Source organism: Gopherus flavomarginatus, chromosome 6 (genome assembly GCF_025201925.1).
Source record: "Gopherus flavomarginatus isolate rGopFla2 chromosome 6, rGopFla2.mat.asm, whole genome shotgun sequence".
NCBI classification, from domain to species: domain Eukaryota; kingdom Metazoa; phylum Chordata; order Testudines; family Testudinidae; genus Gopherus; species Gopherus flavomarginatus.
In genome coordinates this window covers 132,811,525-132,826,250 of record NC_066622.1, presented here as the reverse complement: position 1 = coordinate 132,826,250, position 14,726 = coordinate 132,811,525, and the positions used below count along the sequence as shown (strand labels likewise).

Sequence of the window (14,726 nt, the reverse complement as noted above, 5' to 3'; positions counted from 1 at the left end):
AGAGATGTGCATATGTAAACAATTAGTTAATAGGGAAAATGCCAGTTGGTGGCACTGAAGAATATGTAACCCAGCTCCTGTGTTTTACAGGACCAATAAAACTTGCTTTTATGCCCTGCAAAAGGTTTCCTGTTCATAGCTCTTTCCAGGCAGCTCTGAACAATCTGCAGAAGGATAAGGAGATCTGATACACTCTGAGGAATTCAAAGCCATCTGAGCAATATGGAGGCTTGGTTCTCATCGGCATTAGACATCCGAGTCCATTACCCAGCTCACTCATAATTGTGCGAGAGGGGAACTCATTCAGAAATATTTTAGAAAGTTTTTGGTTTTTTATTGCCACTGTTTTTCATGTATGTAAAACCAGGCTCCCTAAGTAATTCCAACTGCACAGGGGTCAGAGGAAGGGCGAAATGATAACCAATACATTTTAGAAACTTCTACAAATGACTAAAATAATTAAGGATATGGAAATATCCAGATTTTAAGAGCCAGTATTTGGAGCCTAATACAAGCCTAGAAGAAGCAAGAGCTTCATAGCCTGAAGCAACAGCAATAATCTCAATTAGAACTGGGCCCCTCTTCATAGATTCTGGTAGCCCTACTCAGAGGGCTCCGAGTAGTACCTTACTCCTTGTATAGACTCAGTGGAACTTCTGGAGTGCACTATTGCTCTGTGGGAGCAAAGGTATCCAAAGCTGGCCCTGGGTTTGGCAAATGGGGGTTTCTTGCTTTTGTACAGAATAAAGCACTAACATCTTGTCCTGATGGGTCAGATGGGGGTAGCTAAACTGGGCGTTGCTCCAGATTCAAGCAGTGGTTGACCTGGATTTCAACCCATTGTGCTTTCAAGGAAAATCCACATTTGAGGTTTATGCCAATTCCCAATGAAGTCAATGGAAAGACTCTTTTGATTTCAGTGGGAATCACATTGAGGGTCTTGTGTCCTCTTTTGGAGCATGAGCTTTCGTGGGTGAATACCCACTTCGTCAGATGCGTGACATGCATCTGATGAAGTGGGTATTCACCCACGAAAGCTCATGTTCCAAAACGTCTGTTAGTCTATAAGGTGCCACAGGATTCTTTGCTGCTTTTACAGATCCAGACTAACACGGCTACCCTTCTGATACTTGTCCTCTTTTGTATCTCCTGGGTGGAACAGTGCTAGGGATGTGTTTTGCTGGAAAGGTAGGTGAGGCAACTTCAAAGCGACTGTGTATAGTTCAGGGAGGCCTACCCTTTTCTGACCAGTTTAACATACATATCCTTATTAGGGGAAATGATAAACCTAAAAAAAATGTCCTTCTACGTCCTTTGCCCTTCGGATACATAGCTAACTAAACTGAAGATGAAGCATCTCAAAATAATGAACTCCTAACTCATCTTCAGGAGTCTCCCCTCCGAAAATAATTAGCGTTCAGAATTCATTTGGGTTCTTAACTGGGCCTCATTGACTTTATCTGCTTCATTTGCAGAATTAAGCATGATGGGCAAAGATCATTCCATAAAAGAAATCATTCTTTCATCAAAGACCATAAAATGAATAATAATACAAAGGCAGGTGGTGAAAAAAGAGATTCCAATTTACCCACAGTAAAAATAAAAATTAATTTGGCTTCTCTTGGAGTTTCCTAGAGTGAGGCCTAGGTGAGAACTCTGTGCAGCAGTAAACTGCACCACGAGGCTCTAAAAGGGCATGTTTCTACACATAGATCTAAACACTGGGTATCAAGAATCTGTAGTTACATCCTCAACTGGCGTAAACTGGCACAGCCCCTTTAAGGGCAGTGGAGCTTACACCGATTTACATGAGCTGAGGAGCTGAATGTTTACACAGATTTTGTGCAGGATTTGCAACTAGGACATAGCATGTGACTCGTTCCGACTTTTCCAGTTCACTGGATGAATCAGTAAACAACTAAAGAAAGAATTAAATATAAACCGTTGGTGGGAAGGGATTTGGGTTAGTGCTTAGTAGAGCGGTGTGAGAGTTAAGACAACAGGGATCCGTTTTCAGCTCTGCTACAGACTTTCTGCAACTTGGGCTGGGTCGCATTGTGTTTCTGGACCTCACTTTCCCCATCACTGACGTGAGCATAATCATACAGGGCTAATTTATGTAGGGTGTTATCAGGCTTTGAAAATTGCTTTGAGATTCCTTAATGAAAGATGTGATGTGAGGGCCAGGTATTATTAATATCAATTGCTGTCTTGACAACACAACAGAGATGATCCCAAGGGATACTGTGCAGTTGCACTGGGACAACACAGGTCATCAGTGGTCCCAGGTGAACGTGAGCGGTCCTGAACACTAATACAACAGCTGAACCTCGGATGGAAAAATACACTAGGACAAGAGGCGAACTTGAGAATCATAGGATGTTCTTGACACAGGGGCAAAAGTTGAGCCTGGGAAAAAGAGAGAGGCTGGTGTTCAGAGGGGCAGTAGGTGATCTTGAGAGACGTCTGGGCATTATGGCAAGAGGGTAAAGTTGAGATTCATCTCTAGGGCACACAAGTCTCCTTTCACCTAGGCTGAAAAACAACTTGTCATCATTTTGCACAGACAAGTGACCCTGAAGAGAAGAGAAAAAAAAAAAACCGCCTCTCTGCAACAGTAGCTGCTCAAGGAGCATGGAAGGATAAAGTCCTTTTACAGGCACTTCTGGTGCTTTGCATGGCCATATATTTCAAAAAGTGAGTGCAAACATCTCTGGGTGTCCTCAGGGCTGCCAGCATAGACGTGTGTGAAAGCAAGTCCCTGACAAGCATCCGTGTAGACTGCAGTTAATGTGGATCTTTAATTCTGTGTGTGGGGACTGATTTTGATTTGCCAATGATCAGCGCCTCTGAACATCAAGCCCTTGCTGCCTGGACACTGTCAGGATGGGCACGTTTGGAATATGATTGACCTGTAAGAAGGCAAATATTGCAAATAGCACCTGATGTTTTGCTGAGAAATCTATTAGGAGAAGATGGAAAATTAGGAGGCAGATAAAGAATAGTCACAGATGGAAAAGGGTCCTTTGCCATGCAGATGAGGTAGAACTGGAAATGGATTAGCGGGAAGGAGCACAGGAAACACACACATGGTAAGAGCCAGCTGTCGGCACCCCCCTCATTCTCCTTTGTTTCCCAGGTGGAGCGTACAGCATTGGCCAATTCATTATTGCACATTGGCTATTCTGTCATCCATCCCATTTTCCGTCTCTTTAGCTGTATGAGACCAGACACAGCTGCAACATGTTGATCCAGCTTGGCTGCAGATTGTATGCTGGCATTGTCATTGTCAGGGATCCCATGTCACCTGCAGTGTTGACCTAAGCTCCCACTAAGCTGCGTGTCTATGCAGCAGGCTATCAAGGACAGCACAGGTGTGTGCAAGGGGGAGAGGCACCTTTCCTCCAACCCTGATGCTGCCTGGGCCAGCAAGAAGCACCTCTCCCCCAGTCCCAGCTCCAGAGATGCCATGGCTGGTGAGACACGCCTTTCCCCCAGCTCAGGAGCTGCTGTGGCCAGGGAGAGACGCCTCTCCCCCAGACCCAGCTCCAAAGCTGCTGCGGCTGGCAAAAAGGGCCTCTCCTCCCGCCCCAGCACCAGAGCTGCTGCGGTTGGCGAAATGTGCCTCTCCCCAGCCACGGAGCTGCTGTGGCTGGCGAAATGTGCCTCTCCCCGGCCCCGGAGCTGCTTCAGCCTGGGTGAGGCACCTCTTCCTGCAGACTCGGCTCCAGAGCTGCTGCGGCTGGCGAGAAAGGCCTCTCCCCCAACTCCAGCCCCAGAGCTGCCATGGCCAGTGAGAGGCGCCTTTCCCCCAGCCCCGGACTGCTGTGGCGAGAAAGGAATGGGGGGAATCCTCTCTCTCCGCTGCAGCCCCAGGGCAGACTGCACCCCAACCCTCTCATCTCCAGCCTCACCCAGAGCCCGCATCCCCAGCCGGTGCCCTTACCCTCCCACCCCTCTACCCCAGCCCTGAGCCCCCCCCACACGCCGAACCCCTCGGCCTCACCCTCGCCACACGTCACCTCCGTAACAAAATTCATTCCGCACATGGATGTAAAAAATTAGGGGGAACATTGGTGGTGACTAATGCTCATGTCCTTGAGTATCTGTACCCAGCTCACGACAAGGGCTCATTTTAGTTTATGATTTTGAACCATAATTTGACGAGCTCTGCAGCCCAAATGCAAGTGGACAAACAAAAGAGGTTGTGACAAACACTAAAACCCTCGCTAGGTACACAAACATCTCTCCAGCGCTGCCCAGTGCCCCTAAAATGTCTGCCCCCAATTCACTTGACTAATTACCAGTAATCGTTCCTGTGTTTGACTCCAAGTCCCATGATAACACAATGTGGAGATAACCAAAACTGCAAAAAACCTTACCCATTTAGAGACCATATACTGTAATAGGCCATATGCTGTGTCTGTCACTACCCTCTGCTAAACCGAATCAGAACTGCTCAGCAGTGTGTCTTACTTTCAATGGGACTTGTGCTCCTAAATTACTGCACCCGTCTGAAACAATTAATTAGCGATTCTCCCTCAGCACAAGTGCTTTTGAAGCAGGTGGGTCTGAATTTTACACCCGCCGGCTCTATGACATCTGTCCATGGTATGTGACATAATGACAAGCATGGCATGCTAAAAGTCCCAGGGCATTTTCTTCCTTTTGTTGTGATTTGCAATAACAGTAGAGCCTTACTAGTGGTGGCCTGACAAATTGTAAATCACACAGCAACGCTCCGGGAGTGTAAATTATTCCTAGCAGTTCATACTGGGTAAGCTGTCACCCAACATAATTGTAGAAGTCTTCCGAGTGTCCACGGAGAAGCAGCTGCATTTCAGTGGTGAATGATGTTACCACATGTAAAGTGCTTTGGGGATCCTGTGGGATGAAAAGGTATCAATTCTCAGAGTTACTATGCTGAAGGACACAATCCTGTACTGATTAGTGTTAGGATATAGATATTCAGACCTGTCTGCAAAGGCCTATGCTTAAAGAATTGAGGTGTATTCTTATCACATAGCTAGTAACAGAGGTATAAAAGAAAGAATCAAAATCACTGTCTGCCGGTGTAAGGGCCTTCTCTTACTGTGACAGTCTGAGGCCTGGTTCCTAGGCTAAGGCCTTCAGCTAAACAGCAGAGGCCAGCCATAAACTGGGAAGTGTATGGTCACATCCTCACATTCCAAACTAGTCACATTGAAATAAGGTGCTATTGGGCTACTAGGAATACAATCCTATCCTGATATTTCTGTCACCTCCAGAGAAAGGGAAGAGCCTAGAAGATGTGAACGGAAACTTAGTTTGATAGCATCCTGTCTGGCAAGAACTCACTTATCAAGAGCTGGGATGTGAAATCCTCTTTTCTGCATTGTTCTGTCACTGTAGTCTCCACTTCCCTATTGTTTGTCTGTATAATCACTGTCTGGTTCTGTGATTGTTTCTGTCTGCTGTATAATTAATTTTGTTGGGTGTAAGCCAATTAAGGTGGTGGGATATAGTTGGTTAAATAATCATGTTACAGTATGTTAGGACTGGTTAGTTACATTTCAGTAAAATGATTGGTTAAGGTATAGCTAAGCAGAACTCAAGTTTTACTACATAGTCTGCAGTCAGTCAGGAAGTAAGGGGGCAATGGGAACGGACCGGGAGTGTGGGAATTGGGATCATGTTTCGCTAAGGGGGGGAATGGGAACAGGGACACAGGCAAGGCTCTGTGGTGTCAGAGCTGGGAAGGGGGACACTAAGGAAGGAAACTGGAATCATGCTTGTTGGAAGTTCACCCCAATAAACATTGAATTGTTTGCACCTTCAGACTTCGGGTATTGTTGCTCCCTGTTCATGCCAGAAGGACCAAGGAAGTGAGAGGGTGAAGGAATAAGCCCCCTAACAGTTAGAGCTAGCAGAAATGGCCTAAATAACTTGAGATCCTTGAAAACATCATTCATTGATTATTAAGATTTTAATCTAGAGAACTACATATTGAGAAACAGCCCCTAGCCCCATACATGGCCCTTTTTTCAGCTGTCATGAGCAATCAGACCGATTTAAAGAGAAATTCTCCTCCTCAGGGCATATAATGAATGCAGTTCATGTCAATAAATATAATCTGCAAAAACCCATGACAACCATGGTACTGATGTACATAAAAAATCCAACGTCTAACTGTGCGGTTCCAGCAAGAACATAAGTGACAAATGCACCATTCTAAGGGGAAGCCGGAGAAGAGACATATTGTCTCTGTCAAGAATCATATGGTCCACAAGACGTCTCTCCTCCTAATGACCTTTCCTTTCCTCCCCAGCAGCTCTGTCATCTCAGCCTGCCCCTGTCCTTCACATGTTCAAATCAGGCTGCTTTCTCCTCCTGCACACTACCTGGGCAGCAGCAGCTGGACACTGAGATCACAGGAGAGAGTTTCCTGCTCTGAGTTCATGGGCTCAGTGGTCACCAGCAGCCAGGGGGTGCAGTTGCTACAACCTGCTGGATGTTGCAAGGGGAGGATCATACTCGTGAGGCTTGGCAGGTGTGAATGTATTCTGTTTGCTTGTTGCATTTCATTGAGCTTAGACACTGCAATTGCCCTGGTCAGTTTCACTTTGTTTAGAATGAGAATCATTTTCCAGTTCCTGTGAACTGAGGGAGGTGCTATTCCTGAACAGGAACATTCGTGTCTTGAACTCCACCCCTTTCTGTCCTGTCTCGTTAGATTGCAAGCTCTTCAGGGCAGGGACTGTCTCTCACTCTGTGTCTGTACAACATCTAACACAATGGGACCCTGATCTTGACTGGAGCCTCAGGGTGCTAACATAACAACAAAATAGTTAATAAATGAATATATTTAAATCCTCCCTTTAGAAAAGCTTTTTATTAAATTATTCATGAAAACTTTTCCGTTTCCGTTAGTTTTTGTAAATCCTTGTGTTTAAATCACATTGAAATTTGATCCTACATTACTTCAGAGTTTAGAGAGCTCCTTTGAAGAAACAAATAGAAGGTGCTGTCTCTCCCTCTCTATCTCTCACACACACACACACGTACAACAGGCTTTACCAGATTCACAGAATCGTAGATAGGTAGGACTGGAAGGGACCTGGTCATCCAGTCCAGTGCCCTGCGTTCATGCAGGACCAAGTACCATCCCTGACAAACATTGTCTAATGATGAGAATTCCACGGCTTCCCTTGAAAGCCTATTCCAGTGCTTAACTATCCTTCTAGTCAGAAACTTTTTTCCAAATATTGAACCTAAATCTCCCTTGCTGCAGATCCCCATCCTCTTTATAACAGCCCCTAACCTATTTGAAGACTGTTATCAGGTCCCCTCTCGGACTTCTTTTCTCAAGACTAAACATGCCCAGTTTTATTAACCTTTCCAAAGAGGTCAGTGTAGCCAATGATTTTAGTTTATTATTCCTTTATTGTGTGAGGCTATGATTAACTAACATATTATGTCAGATATAATCACTGTATGCTAAATAGAGTTTAAACTGTAGGATTATGGAAGTATAAGATTGATCAGTAGTTACCAGGGTTAATTATGTATTAGGTATCTAAGTAAGTAGGGATGACATGCAAGGCCTGCAGGTTGAGGCCTGTAAGATTTTAGCTTAGCCATACTAGAACATAGACTTAATGCTTGACATAAGTAAGTGGTCAAAGAATGACCCTATGCCACAAGATTACGGGAAAAGCTGTACCAATGGAGGATGCTGCTAATTTTTCACAGTAAGTGTAATTTTCTGCTTACACGATACCCAGTAGTCACATTTTTCAAACACATGCCCTAACCCCAAGGTGCGCTATGGGCATAAATGCTAATGAGATGTAGTCAGAATCACATTATAAAAAGAGGGTATCCAGATTAGGAAAATTGAGCTCCTAAGGGAAAACTCCAGCAGGAACCATCCCTCTACTGATGATCAGTTGGGAAGGCAACCATTAGAGTTTAAGAATATCATTAAGATGTGAGTATGACTATATGTATAACTTGTGCACAGGTTTTATAGAATTTCTGTATGCTTGGGTAATCATAACTTTAATCGTAACTTGAATAAAACTTGTAAAACAGACTAGAACTTGTACTTGTAAATGTCTGCGTGGTCACTATCCTTGGTCTTTATGTGTTTCTAGAGATTATAAATCTGAAATAAGTAGCAGAGGTGACTTTCGCTTTGCTGAGCTTGGAACTGTAGCCACCAGAGCCGAACCCACGATGGTGTAATCCAACATTACAAAATTCACTTTAAAGAACATAAAAGATGACATCAGGTTTTCTAAACCTTTCATAATTTTTGCTGCTCTCCTCTGGACTCTCTCCAATTTCTCCACATCCTTCTTAAAGGCTGGCACCCAGAACTGGACACAGTACTGCAGCTGAGGCCACACCGGGGCCAAGTAGAGCACAACAATCACCTCCCATGTCTTACACAAAACACCTTTAATACAACCCAGAATGATCTTAGCCTTTTCAGCAGCTGCATCACGTTGTTGCCTCATATTCAATTTGCAATCCACTATAAACTCCAGATCCTTTCCAGCAGTACTACTGCCTAGCCCACAAATCGGCAACCTATGGCACGCATGCCAAAGACGGCACGCAAGCTGATTTTTAATGGAATGCTGTGGCCGCTGCTGGCCTCGCTCAGCCTGCTGACGAACCCCGGCAGAGGTCTGAGCGGGGCCGATGTCCGGGACTGTGGCAGGCAGCAGCATGCCATTAAAAATCCTGTCCAGCCCAGCCTGCTCTTCTCTGCCCCCCGCCTACTGCTCTCTCTGGCGGGGGCAGGGGGCAGAAGCAAGCTTGGTCCTGCCAGCTGCTGCTGTAGGGCAGGTTCCACTGGCAGCCAATCTTCCTCCTCCCTCGCCTCTTCCCCCAGCGTGCTACATGCCCTGCCTCCTCTCCCTCCCTGCTGCCGATGGCCCTTGCAAGGGAGGGGAGAAGAGGAGCCCCAGTGCCCTCGCTGCTCAGACCGAGAAGGAAGTGGAGAAGAGGCAGGAGTGGGGCCTTGGGGAAGTGGGGTGAAATCAGGGCATATCCCTCCAGCCCCCTGCTGTGAGCCGCTCAGGGCAGGAGGCTGGGAGCACCCCCCCGGTCCCAGCCCACCCCCCAGCCCTCTGCCCTGACCCCTGCACAGCCTTCACACCCCGGTCCCCAGCACCCCCCTTAACCCCAGTCCTGACTCTGGCACCTCCTACATATACTCAACCCCCCACCATGCCCTGACTCCTGCACCTTCTTCACACACACACTGCCCTCGGCCCTGACTCCTGCACTCCCCTCACATGCCCCTAGCCCTCTGCCCTGACTCCTGCACCCTCTTCACGCACACACTGCCCTGACTCCTGCACTCCCCACACATACCCAGCCCCTCTACATCCTCTGCCCTGACTCCTGCACTCCCCACACATACCCAGCCCCCTATGTCCCCTGCCCTGACTCCTGCACTCCCCACACATACCCAGCCCCCTATGTCCTCTGCCCTGACTCCTGCACTCCCCACACATACCCAGCCCCCTATGTCCCCTGCCCTGACTCCTGCACTCCCCACACATACCCAGTTCCCCATACCCCCTGCCCTGACTCCTGCACTCCCCACACATACCCAGTCCCCCCACATCCTCTGCCCTGACTCCTTCACTCCTCACACATACCCAGCCCCCCCACACCCCCTGCCCTGACTCCTGCACTCCCCACACATACCCAGCCCCCCCACACCCCCTGCCCTGACTCCTGCACTCCCCACACATACCCAGCCCCCTCACATCCTCTGCCCTGACTCCTGCACTCCCCACACATACCCAACCCCCTCACACCCTCTGCCCTGACTCCTGCACTTCCCACACATACCCAGCCCCCCCACACCCTCTGCTCTGACTCCTGCACTCCCCACACATACCCAGTCCCCTCACACCCCCTGCCCTGACTCCTGCACTCCCCACACATACCCAACCCCCTCACATCCTCTGCCCTGACTCCTGCACTCCCCACACATACCCAACCCCCTCACACCCTCTGCCCTGACTCCTGCACTCCCCACACATACCCAGCCCCCCCACACCCTCTGCCCTGACTCCTGCACTCCCCACACATACCAAGCCCCCTCACATCCTCTGCCCTGACTCCTGCACTCCCCACACATACCCAGCCCCCCCCACACCCCCTGCCCTGACTCCTGCACTCCCCACACATACCCAGCCCCTCCACACCCTCTGCCCTGACTCCTGCACTCCCCACACATACCCAACCCCCTCACACCCCCTGCCCTGACTCTTGCACCCCGCACATTCCCACCCTGAGCACCAAATGGGATCTCCTGCACACACACACCGACATTCCCACCTGCACCCCTCGCACCAAATGAGAGCTGTCCAGGTAAGCGCTCCACACCCAAACCCCAACCATGAGCCCCCTCCCTCATTCTAGCTCCTGGCCAGACCCTGCACCCCAAGCTCCAGCCTGCTCCTTCACCCCCAGCCCCGTGCTCAGTGCATCCCCACCCACAGTGTAGAGAGAGAGGAAGAGCATTTGCCAGAACCAGGGAGAAGGTAGCTACTCACTCTATGTGGGCAGGGCCGAGACCCCAGACCAGCAGCGGGCTGAGCAGGGCCGGCAGCTGGGATCCTGGCTGGCAGGAGCCACCGGACGGAACCCCAGAGCAGCAGCAGGCTTAGCCCGCCGCTGGTCTCCAGTCCCAGCTGCTGGCTCCACTCAGCCTGCTGCTGGTCTGGGGTCCCAGCCCCCTGCCCCGCTCAGCCAGCTGCCGGTCTGAGGTTCTGGCTGCTGGCACCTTGCCAGCTGGAGTCCCCGCCGCTGGCCCACTCAGCCCGCTGCCAACCTGGGGTTCTGGCTGCCAGTCCCTTGCCAGCTGGGTTCCCAGCTGCTGGCCCCACTCAGCCCACTGCTAGCCTGGGGTTCTGGCTGCCAAACCCTTGCCAGCTGGGGTCCCAGCCGCCAGCCCTGCTCAGCCCGCTGCCAGCCTGGGGTTCTGGCTGCCAAACCCTTGCCAGCTCGGGTCCCAGCCGCCGGCCCCGCTCAGCCCGCTGCCAGCCTGGGGTTCTGGCTGCAGGCCCCTTGCCAGCTGGAGTCCCAGGTGCCAGCCCCGCTCAGCCCACTGCCAGCCTGGGGTTCTGGCTGCAGGTCCTTGCCAGCTGGAGTCCTGGCCGCTGGCCCCGCTCAACTCACTTTCGGCCTAGGTGAACAGAACCCCAGGCTGGCAGCGGGCTGAGCAGGCCGACGGTGTAAGATCAGCATTTTAATTTAATTTTAAATGAAACTTCTTAAACACTTTGAAAACCTTGTTTACTTTACATACAACTGTCATTTAGTTATATAATATATAGACTTGTAGAGAAAGACCTTCTAAAAACATTAAAATGTATTACCGGCACGTGAAACCTTAAATTAGAGTGAATAAATTAAGACTCGGCACACCACTTCTGAAAGGTTGCCAACCCCTGGCCTAGCAAGTTATCCCCCACTTTGCAGCAGTGCATTTGAGTTTTAAGTTCATAAGCCTTCTGTAAATGAAAAGCAGAAGACCTGTAGTAGAAAGAGAACAAAGCATATAAAGTACTAAGGGAGTAAATTAGGCCGTCATCAGTAAACATCAGCATAAAATGTTCAGAAATGAACTCAGGGACAATCCAAATGCTACCGCAGGGGTTTAGCTGCAAGTTGACCTAGTGCAGGCCCTCATAACAACCCGAGGCAGCGGAGGACCTGTGATTCTGTACAGTATTAGAGCAAGTCTCAGGAGCTTTGAATGCCGAGTGAGACATACTAAGCCTGCGTCAAACAGTTCCCACTGCAAACAATACCAGTTGTATGACCAACTAGGGAAGGGGAGTTGTAGCTCCCCCCTGCAAAACAAAATACATGTTTTATCATCCAGGTGGGAAGCAATGAAGATGCAGCTCCACAGGAAATGGTTGGCTATGAATTGGCAATAATTTCTATAACAGGAAAAGCTACAATTTGACCCCCATAGGATGAATAGCAGAGATGCTGCTGAAGTCCCACTGAAAGCGGTAGCTCTCCTCTCCCCTGAAAAGGCTTATGACAGCATGCCAATGTTTCCTTTCTTTATGACCATGGAGATTTTGGCATATCAGGGAAAAATATAGATATAGATATAGATATACACAATAATTTGCAGAATACAATAAGCAGCAGAGTGACAGAGGGGAGCTGGGTCAGCGGTAAATTAGATAGTCTATGCACTGCCTTCCTTTCCAATTTAGAGTGGAAAAGGGGAGGATGGGAGTTGCAGGGTAGTAAATCTCCTTCCTAGATGTTTATTACTTGCGCAGGGAGAAAATTACAGATATGAGTAGTTTGTTAAGGAAGATGGAGGCTGAGCAAGGGTAAGCATGAGAATGGAGGTGACCAGATAGTTCTGAGCCTAGGTAACAGGGTGTGGTTAACTGAAGTTTTTCAAAGCATTGCAAGAGACTGACACTGGTGGAAATAAGTTCCAGGCCATACTGGGTAAAGATCTCAAATTAACAGAAAGGGAGGGGGGAAATAAGGTTTATTTAGCTGCCAGGAAAAGAATTAGTTTATTCATTCCATGGAGTAGTCAGCAAATCCTGAGGGGTGCTGGGTCCCGTTTGCCATCCAGGAGCTCAACAATGCCAGGGACTTGGCCCTAAAGCAGAGGTTCAGGCCAGACTTGACACCCAAATCCACGGCAAGTTTATGCCTCCGATTGGTTTTAACCTATTCTAGCCCCACAGAGACAGAACGTTCCACATGATTGAATTCTCTGGCCTGTGTTATGCAGTACATGATCTGATGGTCCCTTCCAACCTTAAAAATCGATGCACCTATGAACTATCAAGTTCCACGGCTGCTTCTGTTTTCCACTGCTTGGCCAGGCTCTCTCCATGCCTCACCAGCTGTGCTCCTCCCAGGGCTGCTCTAAGTCATGTCCACAGGAACAGTTGTCTAGGGATCCCAGTCATGCCCGCTCCCATCCCCACCCACCTTGGAATGTCATCTAGGAGGTGATGTGGATTTAGGCCAACTTTACATCACTAGGGGATTCCCTGCTGCATGGGCGTCCCAAGCTGCACCTTAGGGCAGCTTCATCTCCCCTTTAGGGCAAAGCAACAAAGACTTAGGCCTGGACCAAGACGATGGTTTTGATCCCAATGGACCAAATGTAACAGCACCTTAGTTATTTTTTCAGGCCTGCATTGGAAATCTTTTCCCTGCTGCCCTTCCCACCGCCAACATGCACACTTCTGCACAGAACAGAAACAATACCTGGTCTAGGTCTTCTGCTGGTCTTTTGTTTTCTCCCGTGGCCTCTTGAGACGGTAAAACGAAAAGCTCAGCGGATGTGGGCAAACCAGGCAGGACTGCGACCAGGATATGTTTGCTTGAAATACTTGTTGCCTGGTTATGTAGACAAACAGCGACAGGTGAATTGTAGTGATAGCCTGGAATGCTGAAGATTTCTGTGTTAAAGCACCACAGTACATACATTCAGGTATCTGCCGGTGATGGTGAAAGTCAGCGGGGCCTATTGGCATTCTATTGTATTCTTGTTCTGTCTGAGCTTTCAGAGCATGCTCTTTGGTACACGAGCCCCCAAAGGCACTGATTATAACCACACATACTAAAGGCAGGTGCTGAGTAACTTTGCACACACTCTGCAGTTCTGACCCAGAGCACCTCCTAATGTGCCTGTCCTGGTCAGTCCAGCGCAGCATGTTCTAGAGATGCTGAAATAATTGGAACTTTGGTAACGAGGCAGAGTGCAAACAAACTCAGTTTTTCTTATTGTTCCCTCTGGCAGGTTGACTGTCTAGGTCTCCTGACGTGGGCGGGTGAGAAACATAATTGTGCATTTATTATTGCAATCCCATTGGACACCATTATTTTCTCTCTCAACCAATCAGAGGTGTAAGGAAAAGCTCTAGTGTCTCATTTGGATCTCACACTGGTGTGAATCAGCAGCAACTCCACTAATGCCAGTGGATCAAAACCAGGCCCTTTAACTTGAGTCAGCAAATTGAATTACCTGCCCAGAGTAATTCATTATCCTCTGGATTTGTGGCTGTACCTTGCCAAACAAGATCAACCAAAGTGTAATGAAACAGCAGGGATCTATGTACAGTGACGGTCTTGATATTTAATCAATATTGGCAATTCGATAAACACAAGTTGCTTTGGGAAGTAAGCCAGAGACCTTGCTTTGACACTGTGGGGTACATTTTCAGAAGGGCAATCTCCCTTCCTCTGATGCACGCCGTGCTCAAAAGTTAGTGCCTGCACTTTGATGCATGCAGTTGTCAGGGTAAGCCTGCATATTTGCACCCCTATCTAGCTGATTGCGGTGGGTGTGCCTCAGGCAGTCACAGACACAAATACCCAGTTTGGCAGTCTCTTTCATGCTACGGGTACGATTTATGGGGGCAAAAACGGGAAGGATGTAGGGTTTGCCATGCCAGATCAGACAATTGGGCTATGACGTCTGGTTTCCTGCTTCTGGCAGTATCAACAACTGATGCTTGAAAGGAAGGTGAAAATAACCTATAGCGTATCTTTTAAGTTGCTCAGTAATGCACAGTGAAGGAGCATCAAGGGGATGGAGGGATGAAGAGAATTCCCTCCCAGCACTCAGAGGTGATATGTGCACATCCTGAAGTATGTCATGGGACTACCCTTCCTCTAAGCACGATGACTACCTTCAAAGATTGCCCTTAACTTTATTG

The 14,726-nt window shown here is 48.5% G+C and overlaps 1 protein-coding gene across 5 annotated transcripts in view; it reads right to left on the bottom strand.

Moving 5' to 3' along the window:
- LOC127053391 (VPS10 domain-containing receptor SorCS1-like) overlaps nucleotides 1-14,726 on the bottom strand; it is a 481,836-nt gene that overhangs the window by 67,903 nt on the left and 399,207 nt on the right. For 4 of the 5 annotated variants that reach the window (XR_007775021.1, XM_050957982.1, XM_050957983.1 and 1 more), the window contains one exon: nucleotides 13,273-13,404. Coding sequence is in view for 3 of the 5 variants with exons in the window: in XM_050957982.1 (XP_050813939.1) it covers nucleotides 13,273-13,404 (132 nt within the window). In the remaining 2 variants the exon portion in view is untranslated. Of the gene's footprint in view, nucleotides 1-13,272; nucleotides 13,405-14,726 lie in introns of those variants that run through there. The other variant, XR_007775022.1, reaches the window with a different exon arrangement.